Genomic DNA, 17,903 nt, shown 5'->3' on the forward strand with positions numbered 1-17,903 from the left:
GAAGAAAAAAAAATAGGTTGAATAGCCCAGGGCTATGGGCAAAATGCCTTTGCATTAAAATGCACGCGCCAACTGTGATAACATAGATTAAATTTAGCCTTCTGATGTTGTGAAATGCCAACAAGTCTCTAAATGACAGTCAGTCTGGCTAAAAACATCCGCATATTTCCAAAATCCAAAGTGCAGCCCCTAAAAAGATAATTACATTTATGATCCTTCTACTGGAAATTTATTTTTTATGCCTCACTAAGAATAAGATCACACACAAGCATGCAAGAAGTGATGTTAGCTGACTGGGTTCCTGGGCTGGAGCCAGTGGCTTGCCCAAGGGCAACTTGACAGTGGCTGGGAATCCCACTTGCATTCCTCCACCCGCTCGTTGCCATTTTTGCTGTCCAACCGTGAAAAAACAAATGTGGAACCTCACACAACACATCGCCCTTCAGTTCTCCAGTATGTCAAGGATAAAAATGTCATTTACAACAAACTGTTATTGTTTTCATTAGAAATGTACCTCGGCCAAAGTCGATTCCACCGAAGCCCACTGAAGCAGCAAATTAGTTGGTTCGGAACTAAATTGGCCCTCTATTTCAGTGAAATTCTACGCCGCCCTTCGGTTTGCTACACGATCATTCAAATTCCAATCTTACTAAGTAAGTGGACCTGATCCCTGTCAACAGGCATTGAGCAATATTTGCAGTGACCCGGACTGGCTGCGTTGTCTTTGTAAATCGGACATCAGCTCGGAAACGAACACTGTGGTTCTAATCCATCAGGCCTTTTGTCTTCATGTCCCTGTGGCTCTGTTCAGCTGTCTTTCACCTCCCAGCACTATTCACCTGATTCATCTCTTTGAAAAGCCCGAAAAACCGAGCGATACATTCAGCATGCGTGTGTACACAAAAACACAGTGGAAAAGTGGGTTGCTGGTAGCCTCACTCCTACACACTCAAAATTCTTCAAGAAAAAGAAAGAGAAGTCAGTTGTTGAAAAAAATATATATATATTTAAAACACAGCAGTGAACAAAACAAGAACATTTTCTTTTGTTTGCATCTCTTTTGTTAGAGAAATACTACATCCCTCAGAATAAATTCCAAACACTTGGGTGGAATACAAAATATATGAAATAAAAGACTGCGAGTCAGTTCAGCCACAAAACAAATCCTCTTTATGGCTAACAATGGATTGCACATACCCAGTTATTTTTCAATGTATATCTGTGAATAGGAGGGAGGGGAAGATGTATAGTATCTTATTTAAGGTGAGAGATCAATGAAGAATAGGAGGGAAATTATTTTTGACAGCGCAATCTATAAGAAGCTCTGTTTTTCTATTTTCTGTATCGTAATGTTTTGAATTGTGGCTCGTGTTTTGGGTGAAAACAGCTCCCTGAGCAGATAATATCATCCACACCCCCACTTCAGCAACTCCTTACAGGCTTCACATTTAGTGTGTCTGTTTCCTGCATTGTGTCGGGGCACAGTGTGAGCAGCCCACACCTCATTTGTGATTCCTGCTTTGCACTGAGCTCTTTCTTTCGACTGGAAGAATTCCTCGTGTTTGGCTTTGAGCTCTGGGAATACCGAGCTCCTCAAACGAGCCGCCCCCTGCTTTCACCTCCTTCTCATCTAAGCGACTGTTGACGACGACAGCTGAAGGAAAACAAATTTGCCTTCTTTTCCAGACAATGTGAAGATACACATTCAGCGCAGAGATTTTTTTTTCTCATGACCAAGGTCAAATTGTACTTGTTAGGCTTATGTAACATGCTCACATAATATAGAAGGCTAAAGAAAGTGACTTTGCGTGCAATGTTTCTTTTATAGTTATCGAATCAAAACACATATGGAGGTTGATTAGCTAAATGCTTTGGCAGACCTCATAGGAGCCTGAAAACACTTCATATTGAATTATTTTTTATGTTCTGTTTTTGGTTTTATCATGTTATGTTTCCACAGGCGCAATAAAAAACTACATTTAAACTTTGTTCTTAAACTGTCAACTCTCTCAACCCTAACAATGAAATTCACACAAGCAACGCAAACCACACATCACATGTTGCTAGGCAGTTTGAATGTGTAACAACCTGTTAGCCACAATTATTTTAAAAAGAGCACTGAAAAAAGTGTTTTTTTAGCTTCTAATATACTGGACTGTCTCAGGAAATTAGAATACACAATATTCTAATTTTTTGAGACAGTCCTGTGTATATATACAGTATATATTTTTTTATTCAAATGATATGGGACCTTAATGGAAAAAAAAGGAAAAATCCAACCTTCAATCCAAGTGCATTCATTCAGTGGGGAAAAAATCCCACAAAAAGAAAAAATTATTTGACATCAAATAATGTTTGTCACAATTATTAGCACCCCTGGTGTTAATACTTTGTACAACCCCCTTTTGCCAAGAAAACAAGGTCTGGAGACTGAGATGGCCATGGGAGGAGCTTGATTTTGTGTCTGGTGAACCATTTCTGTGTAGATTTGGCCATATGTTTAGGGTCATTGTTTTGCTGAAAGACCCAGTGACGACCCATCTTCAGCTTTCGGGCAGAGGGCAACAGAATTTGATTTAAAACATCCTGGTATTTCAAAGCATTCATGATGCCATGCACCCTAACAAGGTTCCCAGGGCTTTTGGAAGTGAAACAGCCCCACAGCATCACTGACCCACCCCCATACTTCACAGTGGGTATTAGGTGCTTTTCAGCATGCACATCTTTTGTGGCACACCAGACCCACTTAGAGTGTTTGTTGCCAAAAAGCTCAATCTTGGTCTAATCTGACCAAAGCACACGGTCCCAGTTGAAGCCTGGCAAAAGGGGGTTGTACAAAGTATTAACACCAGGGGTGCTAATAATTGTGACACACATTATTTGATGTCAAATAATTTTTTCTTTATGTGGGATTTTTTCCCCACTGAATGAATGCACTTGGATTGAAGGTTGGATTTTTCTCTTTTTTTCCATTAGGGTCCCATATTGTTTGAATAAAAAAAAATCTTAGAAGCTAAAAAACTAGGGCTGTCAAACGATTAAAATTTTTAAGTTAATTACAGCTTAAAAATTAATTAATCGTAATTAATCGCAATTAATCGCAATTCAAACCATCTATAAAATATGCCATATTTTTCTGTAAATTATATATATATATTCTGTAAAATAATTTGTTGGAATGGAAAGATAAGACACAAGATGGATATATACATTCAACATACGGTACATAAGGACTGTAGTGGGCATTTCACTCTACTGTCCTTTAAATCTGTCTATGCTGTCCTCACTCCGAAGCGTCTACTTTTTCCAAAGCTAGACAGCTAGTGAACGACGCCTTAATAATCAGACTTCTTCCTTTTTCATCTGATTTATTAATAAAATGGCCTCAAACCACTGTCCTATTTTTTAAAAAAAGCACACAAGCATTGCATTAGCAACAACGTTAGCTTAGCACGCTATACAGGTTCACTAAACATAAACAAAAAGCGTCTCATACAAAAAATATAACATTTCGCTTACTAACATAATATGTACATTCTTTACAACAACCATACTTACGGACAAATCTTGTCCAAGGATCATATAAGCACAACATTACAACGTAGGCGTCAGCCCGAGACGTCGTGCAGCCATATTGAACTGGAAAGAAAGCAATAAACCATGTCGCAAAGCGACCACAAGAGTTCGCTGTTAGACAGCACAAAAAACCTTGCTGTAAAACTTACCAAAAGGCAGAATACTGTCTGAGCGGGACATGTGCGTTAATTGCGTCAAATATTTTAACGTGATTAATTAAAGAAATTAATTACCGCGCATTAACGCGATAATTTTGATAGCCCTATAAAAAACACATCCTTTCAGGGGTGCCAATAATTATGGAGGGCACTGTATATTACTAACAGAGAAAGTTTTTGTGAGGGATACACTTTACTACACCAAGGAGCTGGACCTGTTAAAAAAAACAAAAACAGGAAGTGGAGTGGCTATAATGCTATCTTGTATTTCCTGGCATTCCCCAAGAAATAGAAGCTCCCTACAGATATGAATTACATTTAGCAACTACTGAAATGTTGACACAAAACATGCGGGTTCCGTTGCTTTAAATCACCTGCACGTCATATACTGCACAGCAGTTTAAGTGAATTGACAAATAAGTCACTGCAATGTTTGACAGTCACCTAATTTGCTGCTGTACAAATCCAAATCTACGCGATGAAGCCGCAGCATGAAGAAAACCAGTACTATAAAATTTGGCGGATGTAGTCTTATCTCGCTCTGCATTTTTTTTTTTTTTTTTAACAATGCTTTAATATGTCAGAAAAGAGTTTTAGATGTGACGATCATAAGCGTACTGGTGACAAGTAGCATAGGTCAGCAAAAAGCCAGAGGCAAAGAAAACGGCTATGTCAGAAAAACTTCAGTACTTTCTATCTGCAGCATTTGTGCTGCAGTGAAAATTCTCCAACGTCACAAAAATAGATTGCTTCAATGCAATTTAATGAAGCAACGAGTTACTGTCAACAGTCTCCGTGATAATGGATCACATGCATTAACTTGTTGGCTGTCATTGACAACGACAGCCGTCCTCTCAATTCAAAATGGGATTGACAGATATCGCCGTTGATGGCAGCCAATGTGTTAAGTCATTCCTTTCCAAAAATTAATTCAGTTAGTTTTGTTCCTTGAAGCTTAATTCTTCGTCTTTCCCTTACATTTTAGACAGTTCTATATTTCAGCTTCATGGGAAGTTTTCCGTTCCAGCATAACATCATGCTTGGATTGGTTTAACCTGCGACTTTAAAAATATTCTTCTGGATGAATGAACAATGACCAGTGTTGTTAATCTTACCTTAAAAAAGTCATTACCGTAGTGGCAGTTACAAATTACTTCTCCCAAAAAGTAACTGAGTTTGTAACTGAGTTACTTCATTGTAAGAGTAATTAGTTACTGACGTTACTTTTCATGTTCTACATGTTATTACATTATACATTGTATAACATCTTTTACATAAAATAGCTTAATATTAACTGATTGAATTGAACAGATTTTTTCATTATAAAAAATAAATGAATAAAACATAGGTCACACTTTTTGAATTTTTTTTTTTTTTTTAAATAATTTCACCTACATAACAGAGTAACGGTGTACGAACGTTAACTTTCAAATGCTGTAAGAACAAAGCCTTTTTGTTTCTTCTGTTGAACCTGTACCAAACTGTGACACCCGTACCGAGGTACGGACTGAACCGTGACTTGTGTGTATCTTCAGACCCCGATCATAGACTTCATAACCTATTGACTTGACACTTCGTCATTCTTTGCGTCACGCCTTATCATAGGGGGCCGAGCTTCATTTAGTAACAGTCAGACGAAGACGGGACACGCTCATGTCTAAGACGGATTCAAGCTTGGATTTTTGAAGAAGTACGAAAGCTGTACCGCATACAAACAGGAAGGATTGTCTCAGGAGTGATTTGTTCGAGGAGTCAAGGTAAATATTACATTTTTCGTGCCATGCACGCATTTTGAAACGTTGTGACGCCCGTTTTTTTGCTCTTTTAACAAAGAATCGAGACAGCTTTGCGTCCATATCTATAAAGAATTCAGTGACTAAAGCATTTATTCGTAAGAATTTTCTTCTTTGTTTACACATGGAGCCGGCTTAAAGACGAGCCACACATTCGCCATATTTATGTAAAATACATGCTACCTGCACGTTTTCTTTTGCTTTTAACCAAGAATCGAGACTGTTTTATGTCAATATCTATAAAGAAATTTTGGGATTTGACCATTTATTCACAAGAATATCAACGTAAAAACCTCATTGTTTTGCTATGGCGGCCATGTTGGATTTTTTTTTTGGACATTTCAGCATCCATATTAAAAAACAATCAGCTTTTACATGTATTATTTTATGTAATATTTCAATCTAATAACTTTCAGTGAAACACAATGGTCCTACACCAACCCCTACGCCGACAGCAACAAGCAGATTTTCGTCTACTTTGACACCGTGCACCTTTGGAAGAACATCTATAGCAGCTTCCACAATAACAGCTGTATGGTGCTGCCCAGGTGTCCTGGGGCTGAAGTAAGTGGCCAGCATTATTCACTTTATAAAAATGATGAATTAAAACACCTATCTTTCTAAAACAAACATGCTTTTTAGAAGCCGGAGAGGATGAGGACGGCCCGATTCTCGAGCCGGAAGGTGCTGGCCAGGTAGGAGAACTACAAGTCCGTCAAGGCCGGCTTCAAGTTGACCCAGAAGGTGCTGGCACGCTCTACGATCGAGAAGCAGAGCGTCGGGCTCATCATGGGGGTCGTCAACCCCAACACGGTCACACAGGCAAACACAGGGACACACAGGGCCAACATCCTGGAGATGTTCCAAAAGACAAGGGAGACCTGGAAACAGGCCGGGCGGTCCTCAAGCGGCCATCTCTCCCCATGGCACACATGGCGTCCTTCGGAATGTCGCTGTGGGACTCCCTGATGTGCAGTAAAGCACAAGAGCACCTGCTGGAGTTCCTGGCGGTCCCTCTTCAACTGTTTTGGTGCAAACTTTTCCAGGGATGTGACTTCAGAAGCGACGAAGAACTGTCAGGAAAAACGGGCAGGGAGGTGGTGTGAACCCAAATGAAGGGAAACAAAAAGCAGCAAGGCAGGTGGCGGTGAACTCCAAAAACGTTTTAATAATAACTAACAAAAAACACAAAGTACAACTAAAAATTCTGGGGATCAAAAAGGCAATGTTCAAACAAAACTTACTTTATCGGAGGGACTAGTACACGAGGGCTTGGACAGGACTTCGACATTCATTGACGATGACGCAACAAGGAGTGAAAAGAAACTGGGTGCCTATATACACACAAGCAGACAAGGGGTAACGAGACAACGAGAACAGCTGGGTAACACAGGAGGATGCAGGTTGGAGGATACACTAGGAGCAGGACCAACAGGTGAAAACAATGGGCAATCACAGGGACAAATCACATTAGGAGAAAACCAACACAAAACCTAACAGTAGCCCCCCCCTAAAGGGGCGGATCCCAGACTTCCCCTACAAAAACAAAGTCCTCAACATGGCGGGCAGAAAGGGGGCCCAGAGGAGAGCGCAACGTCAGCCCATCAGAGCTAGTCAGGCGGGCGTCCAGGACGCCAGACGTGGGCCGACTGCAAGGATCGATTGGGAGGGCGTTCAGGGTGCCAGACGTGTGGCGCGTGCACGGGTCGATCGGGCAGGCGTTTGGGTCGCCAGACGTTGGGCGACTGCACGGGTTGATCAGGCGGGCGTCCCAGACGAGGTAGGGCTCGGTCGTTCATGCCGCCAAGCCGTGGCAGGAAGCAGGGAGCAGCGTCGTCGGGGCGAGGCCCAGGAACCAAGTCATCAGGAGCTTTGGAGTCGTGTGGCGGACCAGCGGCGTCAGAATCTGAGTCTGCTGGCAGGACAGCAGCGGTGTCGTCGGAGTCTGCTGGCAGGACAGCAGCGGTGTCGTCGGAGTCTGCTGGCGGGACAGCAGCGGAGTCTGCGTGGAAACCAGGAGCAGGCGGTGCGGGCACTTGACTGCGGGGAGTCGGCACGGGCACTTGACTGCGGGGACAGCAGCGGTGTTGGCGGAGTCTGCTGGCGGGACAGCAGCGGAGTCTGCTGGCGGGACAGCAGCTGAGTATGCTGGCGGGACAGCAGCGGAGTCTGCTGGCGGACCAGCAGCGGAGTCTGCTGGCGGAACAGTAGCGGAGTCTGTGTGGAAACCAGGAGCGGAGTCTGCGTGGAAACCAGGAGCGGAGTCTGCTGGCGGAACAGCAGCGGAATATGCTGGCGGAACAGCAGCGGAGTCTGCTGGCGGAACAGCAGCGAAGTCTGCTGGCAGAACAGCAGTGGAGTCTGCTGGAGGAACAGCAGCGGAGTCTACGTGGAAACCAGGAGCGGAGTCTGCGTGGAAACCAGGAGCAGGCGGTGCGGGCACTTGACTGCGGGGAGTCGGCGCGGGCACTTGTCTGGGGGGAGTCGGCGCGGGCACCGGGACGGAGGCCAGATGGCGAGGCGCCGGGACGGGCACCTCGGACAGCTTGGACATCGGCGCGGGAGGCCGTGATGTTGGCGTGGGAAGTCGGGACGTCAGCGCGGGAGGCGGGGACGTCAGCACAGTAACTTCGGGAAGCCACGACGTCGGCACCGCTGCATGCCATCGGGGTTGACGACCACGCCTAGCCTTTTGGCAAGTGATTCAGGTGGTAGGGGCGGCAGAACAGCTTCATTAGGCCGCAATGAGCCTGTGCGACCCCGCAGACCACCCCGGGGGGGGGGGGGGGGGGGTCCCCGATAGATGGCCCAACAGGACCCCAGGTCGGAGTCTTTGGCCAGGAGCTCCGAACGGGACACAGAGTGTGGAGGGTGGAAAGAAAAATAACCAGGGGAAACACGGGGCGTGTAATCAAAATCCGGGTCGGAGTCAGAATCAGAATATAGGAGATCATATAAATTATGATCCTCCTCGTAGTCAGAAAAATCAGAATTCAACAAAATGTGCTGTGGTCGGCAGGTGGGCCTAGTTTGAGCTGATGGCCATCAGCGTGCCTGCCGAAAATGGATTTTTCCCGCTGGGTCCACAATTGGTTGCGTCATTCTGTCAGGAAAATAGGGCAGGCAGGTGGTGTGGACCCAAATGCAAGGAAACAAAAAGCAGCAAGGCAGGTGGCGGTGAACTCAAAAAACGTTTTAATAATAACTAACAAAAACACAAAGTAAAACCAAAAGTACTGGGGATCGAAAAGGCAATGTTCAAACAAAACTTACTTTATCGGAGGAACTAGTACACGAGGGCTTGGACATGACTTCGACATTCATTGACGATGACGCAACAAGGAGTGAAAAGAAACTGGGTGCTTATATACACACACGCAGACAAGGGGTAACGAGACAACGAGAAACAGCTGGGTAACAGGAGGATGCAGGTTGGAGGATACCCTAGGTGCAGGAACAACAGGTGAAAACAATGGGCAATCACAGGGACAAGTCACACTAGGAGAAAACCAACACAAAACCTAAAAAGAACAATTTCTTGGAGTGGCCAGCCGGCAGGAAAAGGAGTCGAGGAGGGCAGAAAGGAGACGGCGAGGAACAGGGACTTGTACAAGTCGAGGTGACCAGAAAATGCAAGGCATAGAAAAAGGCTATGTGATTGTTGAAAGACGAAGCTCACGTCCTGGTAACACCACATTGATTATTTGCACTGCCTGAATTATAGGACTATCTCATATGGATTTTATATTTATGTTTATTTAGATTTCATACTTGCACGTTACTTTTGAGATTTTAACTTATCCTGCACTGTATAGGGATGCTCCACAATTTAATTGTATAACTGTATAATGATAATAAAGGGCTATTCTATTCTATAATAAGTTGTGATTGTATATAGAATTTATCATTAATCTATTTACATATTATTTATAATTGATTCTGCATGTTTTCCTCAAGTACTAAGTTTCTGATGTTAAATTGAGTGATTTATTAGCTGTTGAAAACTTGCAGTAAATTAAAAAAAAAAATTAGGTCGCTATTTTGGTCAAAAACTTATACTAGTATGATATGTTAAATATTGCTATTGATCCTGAAAATATAGGTGATTATCTCTGCATTTGGTGATTTTTGTGCATATAGTTTAAAACCTGAGAATTTTTTAGGCATTTTAAGCTTTGTTATACCTATATATAAAAAATAATTGATCGGGATTTTATAAGGAAACGACTTTGAATTTTTTTATGCTGCTGCTCATGGAGACTCATATATGGCTAAGCAGGGGCGGACTGGTAATCTGTGGGTTCTGGAGGATCACAGAACGGCCGGTGCCCTGGACGGCCGGCGGCCGCCATTAATTATACATCACTGTTTTTATCCCCCCTATCCTCTGATTAACTACAGTTCGCATCCAATCCGACAGGTGGCAGCAATGCGCCTGGCACTGCCAATCTGATAGAAGAACGAAGAAAGCACAGAGTAGCCTTCATTGGATCCTTGTGGAAGCAAAATAGCAACATGCGTCAATACGAATGGTGGTGGCAAAAAAAGAAAAGAGAAGGGTGGCGCTGAGAAGGTTAGGGAGAAAAAAATTAAAGAAACTGGAGAGCGAAGCATTAAAATGTCATAAATTGACAAATATTTTCGCAAGCTGCAACGGCCACGTCGGGTAACAAGTCAACAGCCCAGCCCCCGGCGATGCTGAGTGTGGGAGCGGCAGCCGCTCTGACGTGCAACCGGTGCAGGGAGAGAGAAAAGAAGAGGGAGGGGGGTAACGATATGGAACTTCCGCAGACAAACGCAGGGAAAGTAAGTAGTGATGAAGAGGGTTACTTGCTCGGTATACTGGCAGTTATCCACCAGGTAGCTACATTTTAAATGAAATAAATGACAATTAAAGGGTTAGTGCCAGCTAGCCCATGTACCCGTTTGCAATCGTGTCAAGTTACAGTATGCTAGTCCTACTAGCACTCTCCTAAGAAAAATATTTTAGCTGTAAAACAACGTATGCACACGCAGCAGCAATATTAATTCAGAAGAAATATAACAAAATATTAATAAACTTTACTTTAAAGTTTAGGTAGTTAAATTGATGTTATATATATTAATCATTTATATATCGTTTTGTTTTAAGGTTAATACTTTCCAATGAAGGTTATGTATACAGGATTTGTCTTGAAATGTTTATTGTATTTTCATTGAAATTTATTACTTGTATGGCAAGATTAATTATGGCAAGGCAAATTTATTTATATAGCACAATTCAACACAAGGCAATTCAAAGTGCTTTACATCACATGAAGACCATAAAAATCACATTTAAATCAACACAACAGGGGTCTCTAAACCGGTCCTCAAGGGACGCTGTGGGGCCTGGTTTTTGTTTCAACCGATCGAGTACCGACAGTTTAACCAAAGAAGTTTCTGCTAAAACAAGCAGCACCTGACTGCAATCAACTGATTACACTTGTAAGACACCAGATTGGTGGATACGTGTTGTCTTGTTTTGTTGGAATGAAATCCCTCGCCCGCTGCGGCCCTATGTGTAATAGTTTGGAGACCACTGAATTATGGCATAAACAATGAAGTCATTTTATAGACAGAGATATATAGAGATATATTATAATCAATTGGATACATAAAACTTGCTTTGAAAAATAAATTCTTTCATTTGTTTATTCAGGTTGATCATAGAGCTAGTACAGAAAATGAATCAAACTCCAGTTCAGCCTTGCAGTACTTTGAGCGCCTCAAGTCAGACAGTCACAGTCTAGAGTAGACACATTTTCTTCATTTTTTCTCAAAGTGCACGAAATGGATGCATTTTACAATAAAATGTGTAAAAAAAAATAATTTTTTTTAAAATCCCCGGGGGGGCATGCCCCCGAACCCCCTAGGGGGTCGGTGTTTCCCTTCGTATAGCAATTCTTGTGGGCTGGGCTGAGTCAAAGTCCAGGGCTGCTTTTTAGTCCCAGTCCGCCCCTGTGGCTAAGGTAGATGCCTGTTTTGGTTTTAGGTCGGTAGCAGCTTTGGTTTTGAAAATATTTGAATTTGGAAGTTTTTGAAAATAGGTCCCCTACGGATCGGCCCCGTTTCCCGTGTCATGTCAATAGGTTATTAAGTATATTACTATATTATGAAGCACATTACTCACAACTGAAAAAAATTATGCCGTTGGAAACACCTTTATACTCTAACGCTGTTATTAACAACACTCCCCACCGCTAACATTTTGTAAAAAGTCTTTCAGTCACTTTAACTCTCTGTAGCTGTCTCAAAAACACAAACATGATATTATGTTGAATTGTGGCGCGATATTAAAAAGTGTCTTTCCCCTCTAGGTTTTCTCCTTGTTGATTGTTGCAATTGGCGTGTATGCAAAAGTCCAGAAAGCCACAGGTATAGTTTTTTTTTTTTTAACTAAACACCACTTTTGCACTTATTATGATGAATTATTATTGTCAACCTCTTAGTTAAATGACCATAATTGGCAAACAAGTATTCACACTCAAAGACGGTTTTGATCATTCATTTTACCTATAATGCACATTTTTAACCAGAATTTTGACATTCATTGACATTTTATTACAAAACATAATGGCCTTTTTTTTTCACTTGGTACTCACTTTCCTCCATGTCCTTGCCATCACTTTGCAAGTTGCTAATGTCAAACACTTGAGCATTTGAGTTGGCTGTTGGAAGGTACACAAAGTATTTCACCTTTTCTTTTTACTTTACAAGACAGCTCAGTTGAAACATCATTGAATCTGATATGCTTGAAATAGCTAAGGTCAAAATTTGCCCTGATTTTCTACACTTGAATAACTGCAGTTGCTTTTCATACACATTGGATAAGGGGGCACAAAACATTAACTTGGATTCATTACACACTTGACTCATTAGCAAATTTAACTATGACAGATGGCTGTGAATTATCATGTTTTAGTGCCATTGACGGCGACAGACATCTAATCCATTTGAATACTGCCACCCCTTCCAGTTTAAATGTCTGTCTTGCCAGAACTCCTTGACATAAAGGTCGCCACGGAGACAGATTTTTTTTTCTTTGGTGGCTGGGAGGGACGGTCAAACTTCCTAAAACCACAGAAATGCAAAGAAGACTGCTTTTTGCAGTTATACCTATATACACGCAATAAAACACACCACATGCATTATGCTACTGTATTACACTTACATACTAATAAGGCAAACATGAGAAATTGATTTTTTTTCAAAATTGTATTTTTTCAATAATGTGCAAAATACCAGTTAACAAAAACAGCACCCAGGAATCCAAGCCTCCATCTCCTAATTTTTATTTTCCTCATTTCCTCACATCTAAATGCAAAACTGCAATTTTCACTACTTCAGAGCATAGAATGTACAGTACATTACAATTGAAGATAATGTTAACACTGACTTATATAAAGTATTAGAAAAAAAAAAAAGTAGAATACATTAACAAAATCATTACAAATGACTTGTCAAATGACACATGTCAGTATGCGGGTGGTTTGCATGCGCACATCGACACGAGTCGACTGTCTCGTCGGGCTCAAATACCAAGGTAGTAGGTTTGCATAGGAACGGTAGGGACATAACACTACCATGTTTTCAGGATGCTGAAATTGTCCCCACAACCTTTTAAGCAACCTTTTTCGCATTATCCCCCTTCAAACAAATGTTTGGTTGGTTGAGGACTTGAAGCCCCCCATCAAGCCACAAAGACACACACATATACTCAAGACAGTACCAACAGATTAATGTCGACAACATGCCGCCTCTTCCGTCCCCTTCAGAGAGGTGCGATATTAGAAGTTTTTTTTTCGGCCAGCAGCAGCCACTGTAAGCCATGTAAAAAGGCGTCAATGTCGTGGAACTGGGGGAAACACCACTAATTTTGGAACTGAAAGTCCGTCCTGCATCAGAGTTAGCATAACATTATACTTGCTAACCTGAAAAACTACTGCAGTAAGGCCAGCCTCCATAGGAAATAACGAAATCAAGCTAGCCGTCCCTTATTTGAATTGTTGTTTGCATTATGTTCATTACGGTAATATCGTCCCTACCAATGTTGAGACCAAACATACACCCTAGGAATACACACACTGGGAGAACTCAGTGGAATAAATAAATAATAAATATCGGAGGAAATGGATGAGGCTACACAAGCACTTTATTAAGCTAGTTGGTGTATGTAAATCTGACGTTAGTAGATTGTTTTCTTCTTGGAGATGCGTGTGTAGCAGCCTGGCAGTTTTCTTTTTAACATGGAGGTTTGCCAGTTGCTGTCATATTTTCGGGATCAAAGTACCATTCTGCCCACGAATTTTATACCGGAGCAATGTTCAGGACAGTTCCGGCCCACTTTCAACCCTGTGTCTATCACAGTCAATGCAAAGGATCCATCTCATATTATAGATTATTAGATAAAGACAAAGACGAAAAAGTCAAAGAGAGCATAACGTGTGGAAGTTGTACGGATAAAACAGCTTCTATCTAAGCAGACCCTGTCCCATTTCTGTCTTTTCGCCAGACACGGTGCAGGAAGCATTTCTGATCGAGCCATCCGCCATCCTAATTCTAGTGGGAGTGGTCATGTTCTTCATCACTTTCTGCGGCTGTATCGGAGCCCTCCGGGAAAACATTGACCTCCTGAAAACAGTAACATTCATAACCAACGTATCACGAATATTGGTGCTGCAGCTGCTTTCTCAAACAGTCACAGCTTCAATTCAATCTAAAGCGAGGTCTTCTGTTTGATCTCTGATGACAAATGTGTCTGCTATAAATTAGTCACGTGTCTTCTCTGCTTTCAGTTCTCTTTCAGCCTGACACTGGTCTTCCTAACCCAGCTGCTAATCGCCATTTTGGCCTTCTTTTACTCAGAACAGGTGTGTGTTTCTTTTTGGTAACTCACTTCATCATTTTTCAACATAAAATCAATGGAGCAAGCACCTCCAGGGCCTCATTATTGGCTCTCTGATTTCATTCTACAACAGCAACCCCACCAATAGACTTCTGAAGCTCGGTTGCGTTGTGCTATGTTCTCGTGAGACACCATTTTTTAAACACTTGCACATTTTTTGACAGCTAATGTAAAATATTTACATGTAAACGACTTGATTTCCACATGTAAATACACAAGCATCGTGATGTACTAACCTATTATGGGACAATGGAGGTTGCAAACAGTTTTTCATAACACTGGATTAAACAGTTGTCTTATCTGATTTGCATACTAAGTAATTGCGCAGCGGCATGCTAATATTCTGCCAATTTCCTTTGCTTTTAACTCATACTTTTCTACATTCCATTGTTGACCTTCAGCTACCTCAACAATATACTAGCATGCATATTAGAGACAGTTCAAATGAACATGAGACTAATGATAAAATTCAATGTAAAGTGATGTACGGCATTAACATAGCATTTTACTGGAAGGGCTCATTTAAACACAAAAAAATATCGCAGCAGGCAAGGGTGACCTTTGTGGGAGTCGTCAGGGTTCGAGTCTTTCGCTGCTCACGCCAGGCTAGGGAACATGTTGAAATTGTCCACCGAATTACATTTTTTCAATGGAATAAAATTGATGAGATCAGGCTGCTTGGTTGGAAATCAAATAAAAGTGTCATAATACTGATATTATTTTTCCTTCCCTTTGTCAAGACTCAGACACTTATCACTACTAACCCAAAAACACATGACAGTGGAGTCTTTCAGACGCCATAAAAACTCAGCATTAACCTCATTAAAGGCTTTTGTTATGATGTCCTATTTATTATGGGAGTCATTTACTGAACAATGATGTTGTGTGTCCACTAAGGGCACATGTGTGGTCCAGATGCTGTATTAATCAATCCTGCAGCAAGCAAAAACAATCTTGCTCAATTAATGCACATCGACTGTGTAGGTATGTGCTTAGTTTTAATTTCATGTTTGATTTTGTTATTAACACACGAGCCGTAGCTATTACAGCATATTGTTGGAATCAATCTGCTTTATCATTTAATTTAAACCTGTGCGATTAATGGCTGCAAAAGATGAATACCGTATTGGCCCGAATATAAGACGGCCCCCTCTTTTTCAAGACTCAAGTTTGAAAAAAGACTTTTTGAAAACCAAATTAATTTTTAAACAAAAAATAATTACAGTACATCTGAAACAAAACGATAACAATATATTTGAGAGAAAAAGCATTTTATTTTGCCTCATTCAAATCTTAATATCTGAACATTTAAGTATGTAAACTAAAGTGCAATCACATTCGTAAATGAATGGCTTCTGGTTTTTGAAATGTAAATAAACCAAGCTATTGTGATAAAACAACAAAATAGCAATAACTGCATTAACTAGAGATGTCCGATTACGTCATTTTCAAAGTATCAGAATCGGCAAAAAAATATCGGACATGCCTTTTTTTAAATATATATATATATATATATATATTTATTTATTTTTTTTTTTTTATTAAATAGTTTTCTAATTGTATTTAACGTTACAGACATAATATGTTACACTCATCCAGAGTCTTTAGTTTAGGCTTAAGGTAGGGTTATCAAATTTATCCCGTTAACGGCGGTAATTAATTTTAAAAAAAAATCTTCACGTTAAAATATTTAACGCAATTAACGCATGCGCTGCACGACCCGCTCACGCATTGTCGCGTTCAATCTGTAATGGCGCCGTTTTACCTATATATAGAGCTAAAAGGCAGCGTAAAATGAGTAGAGTGAATTTTGGCAGCCTTTGGAGCCTTTTTTTAATTGGCTAAAGCCTTACAATCCCTCTCCCTACAATTAGAAATATCGTGGGAAGCAATGTGGGGAAGAAAGGTAGTAATTGATGATAAAAAAGGTAAAGGTAAAAAAGGTCGTAATTTTCTTAACACCCTATGTTATTTCCCAACGCAGAGAAGATAATTGGTACCACTACGCACAGTCATGGTTGCACTTCCCATCATGCATTTGGGCAGAACAGTTAAATGGCTACAGTATCATTTACTGAAAGCTCAACAAATACACTAGATGGCAATATTTAGTCACAATATACAAAGTCACATTTATCCTTTAAGAATTACAAGTCTTTCTATCCGTGGATCCCTCTCACAGAAAGAATGTTAATAATGTAAATGCCATCTTGAGGATTTATTGTCATAATAAACAAATACAGTACTTATGCACTGTATGTTGAATGTATTTATCCGTCCGAGTTTTATTCATTTTTTTCTTAATGCATTGCCAAAATGTATATGATCGGGAAAAATTATCGGAAATGATTGGAATTGAATCGGGAGTAAAAAAAAGCAATCGGATCGGGAAATATCGGGATCGGCAGATACTCAAACTAAAACGATCGGGATCGGATCGGGAGCAAAAAAACATGATCGGAACAACCCTAGCATTAACCATCAAAGTGAAGTCTAACTGTAACTAGTCTTGAAACAAATCTGAATAAGGAAAAACATTGCAATAAAATAATGCAAACTGGTTAAACTTAAGAGTAGCTGAGATCTGTCATGACAGAACATCGCTTCAATGATATCTGGCACCATCTAGCGTCGTGAATGGGTATAACGTCTAGACCGCGAATATAAGACGACCCCCACTTTTTCAGTTTTATTTCAATACAAAAAACACCGTCTTATATTTGGTCCAATACGGTAATTATGTTAGTAAATGTGTCTAGCAAAGGTCTTTTGAGGTGAAGGGTTAAGAAACTATGTACTACATATTGTATACATACAGAATTGAAAGCTCCTGGTTCTAAAAAAAAATAATTCAACTCGTGAAAGCGAGTCGCCCAGGTGAGGAAGTTGGCTGGTGACAGGAGTGACCAATTGCTGTCGTGGTTGTTTTGTGAAATTTCTACCAAAAACAGGTCAGTACTAACCTGTGGGATTCGTTCGTTTTCTGATGTATGACCGTAAAGATACACTTGTTCACTTGTTCTCGTAAACCACTGTGCTTATCAGTAGGTAATGGTGACGATAACAGGCCTGACTCACACCTAGGGCTTCTATGTCACCCAAATGGCTTTCCAGCAATGAATATTACCTTTCTCCACTCGGCATTGTAAAACTACTGTGCTAATCAGCCGGTGACGGTGAATTACTGTAGCAGCCCTTGACTTTCCCTCCGCTCTGGTTCGTCTTTGCTGCTTCAGTTGCATTAAGATTTAATATTACAACGTACTACGAGGGGAAAACAGCTCCATAAAATGTATTGGCTCAGAGTATTGATAACATTTTTAACTCGTTCACTGCATTTACTCATTTAAAGCCAGCCTAGTTATGTAAATACACTGCCGGCCAAAAGTATTGGCACCCCTACAATTCTGTCAGATAATGCTCCATTACTCACAGAAAATGATTGCAATT

General features: G+C 40.9%; 1 protein-coding gene across 4 annotated transcripts in view; it reads left to right on the forward strand.

The window, feature by feature from the left end:
* The window catches only part of tspan33b (tetraspanin 33b), a 38,021-nt gene that overhangs the window by 1,811 nt on the left and 18,307 nt on the right, over window positions 1-17,903 (forward strand). For 2 of the 4 annotated variants that reach the window (XM_057836852.1, XM_057836853.1), the window contains exons 1-4: window positions 9,907-10,333; window positions 11,866-11,923; window positions 14,061-14,221; window positions 14,344-14,418. In XM_057836852.1, coding sequence (XP_057692835.1) covers window positions 10,223-10,333; window positions 11,866-11,923; window positions 14,061-14,221; window positions 14,344-14,418 — 405 coding nt within the window. In that variant the 5' untranslated portion in view covers window positions 9,907-10,222. Of the gene's footprint in view, window positions 1-9,906; window positions 10,334-11,865; window positions 11,924-14,060; window positions 14,222-14,343; window positions 14,419-17,903 lie in introns of those variants that run through there. The other 2 variants (XM_057836854.1, XM_057836855.1) reach the window with 2 other exon arrangements.

Source organism: Corythoichthys intestinalis, chromosome 5, assembly GCF_030265065.1.
Source record: "Corythoichthys intestinalis isolate RoL2023-P3 chromosome 5, ASM3026506v1, whole genome shotgun sequence".
Taxonomy (NCBI): domain Eukaryota; kingdom Metazoa; phylum Chordata; class Actinopteri; order Syngnathiformes; family Syngnathidae; genus Corythoichthys; species Corythoichthys intestinalis.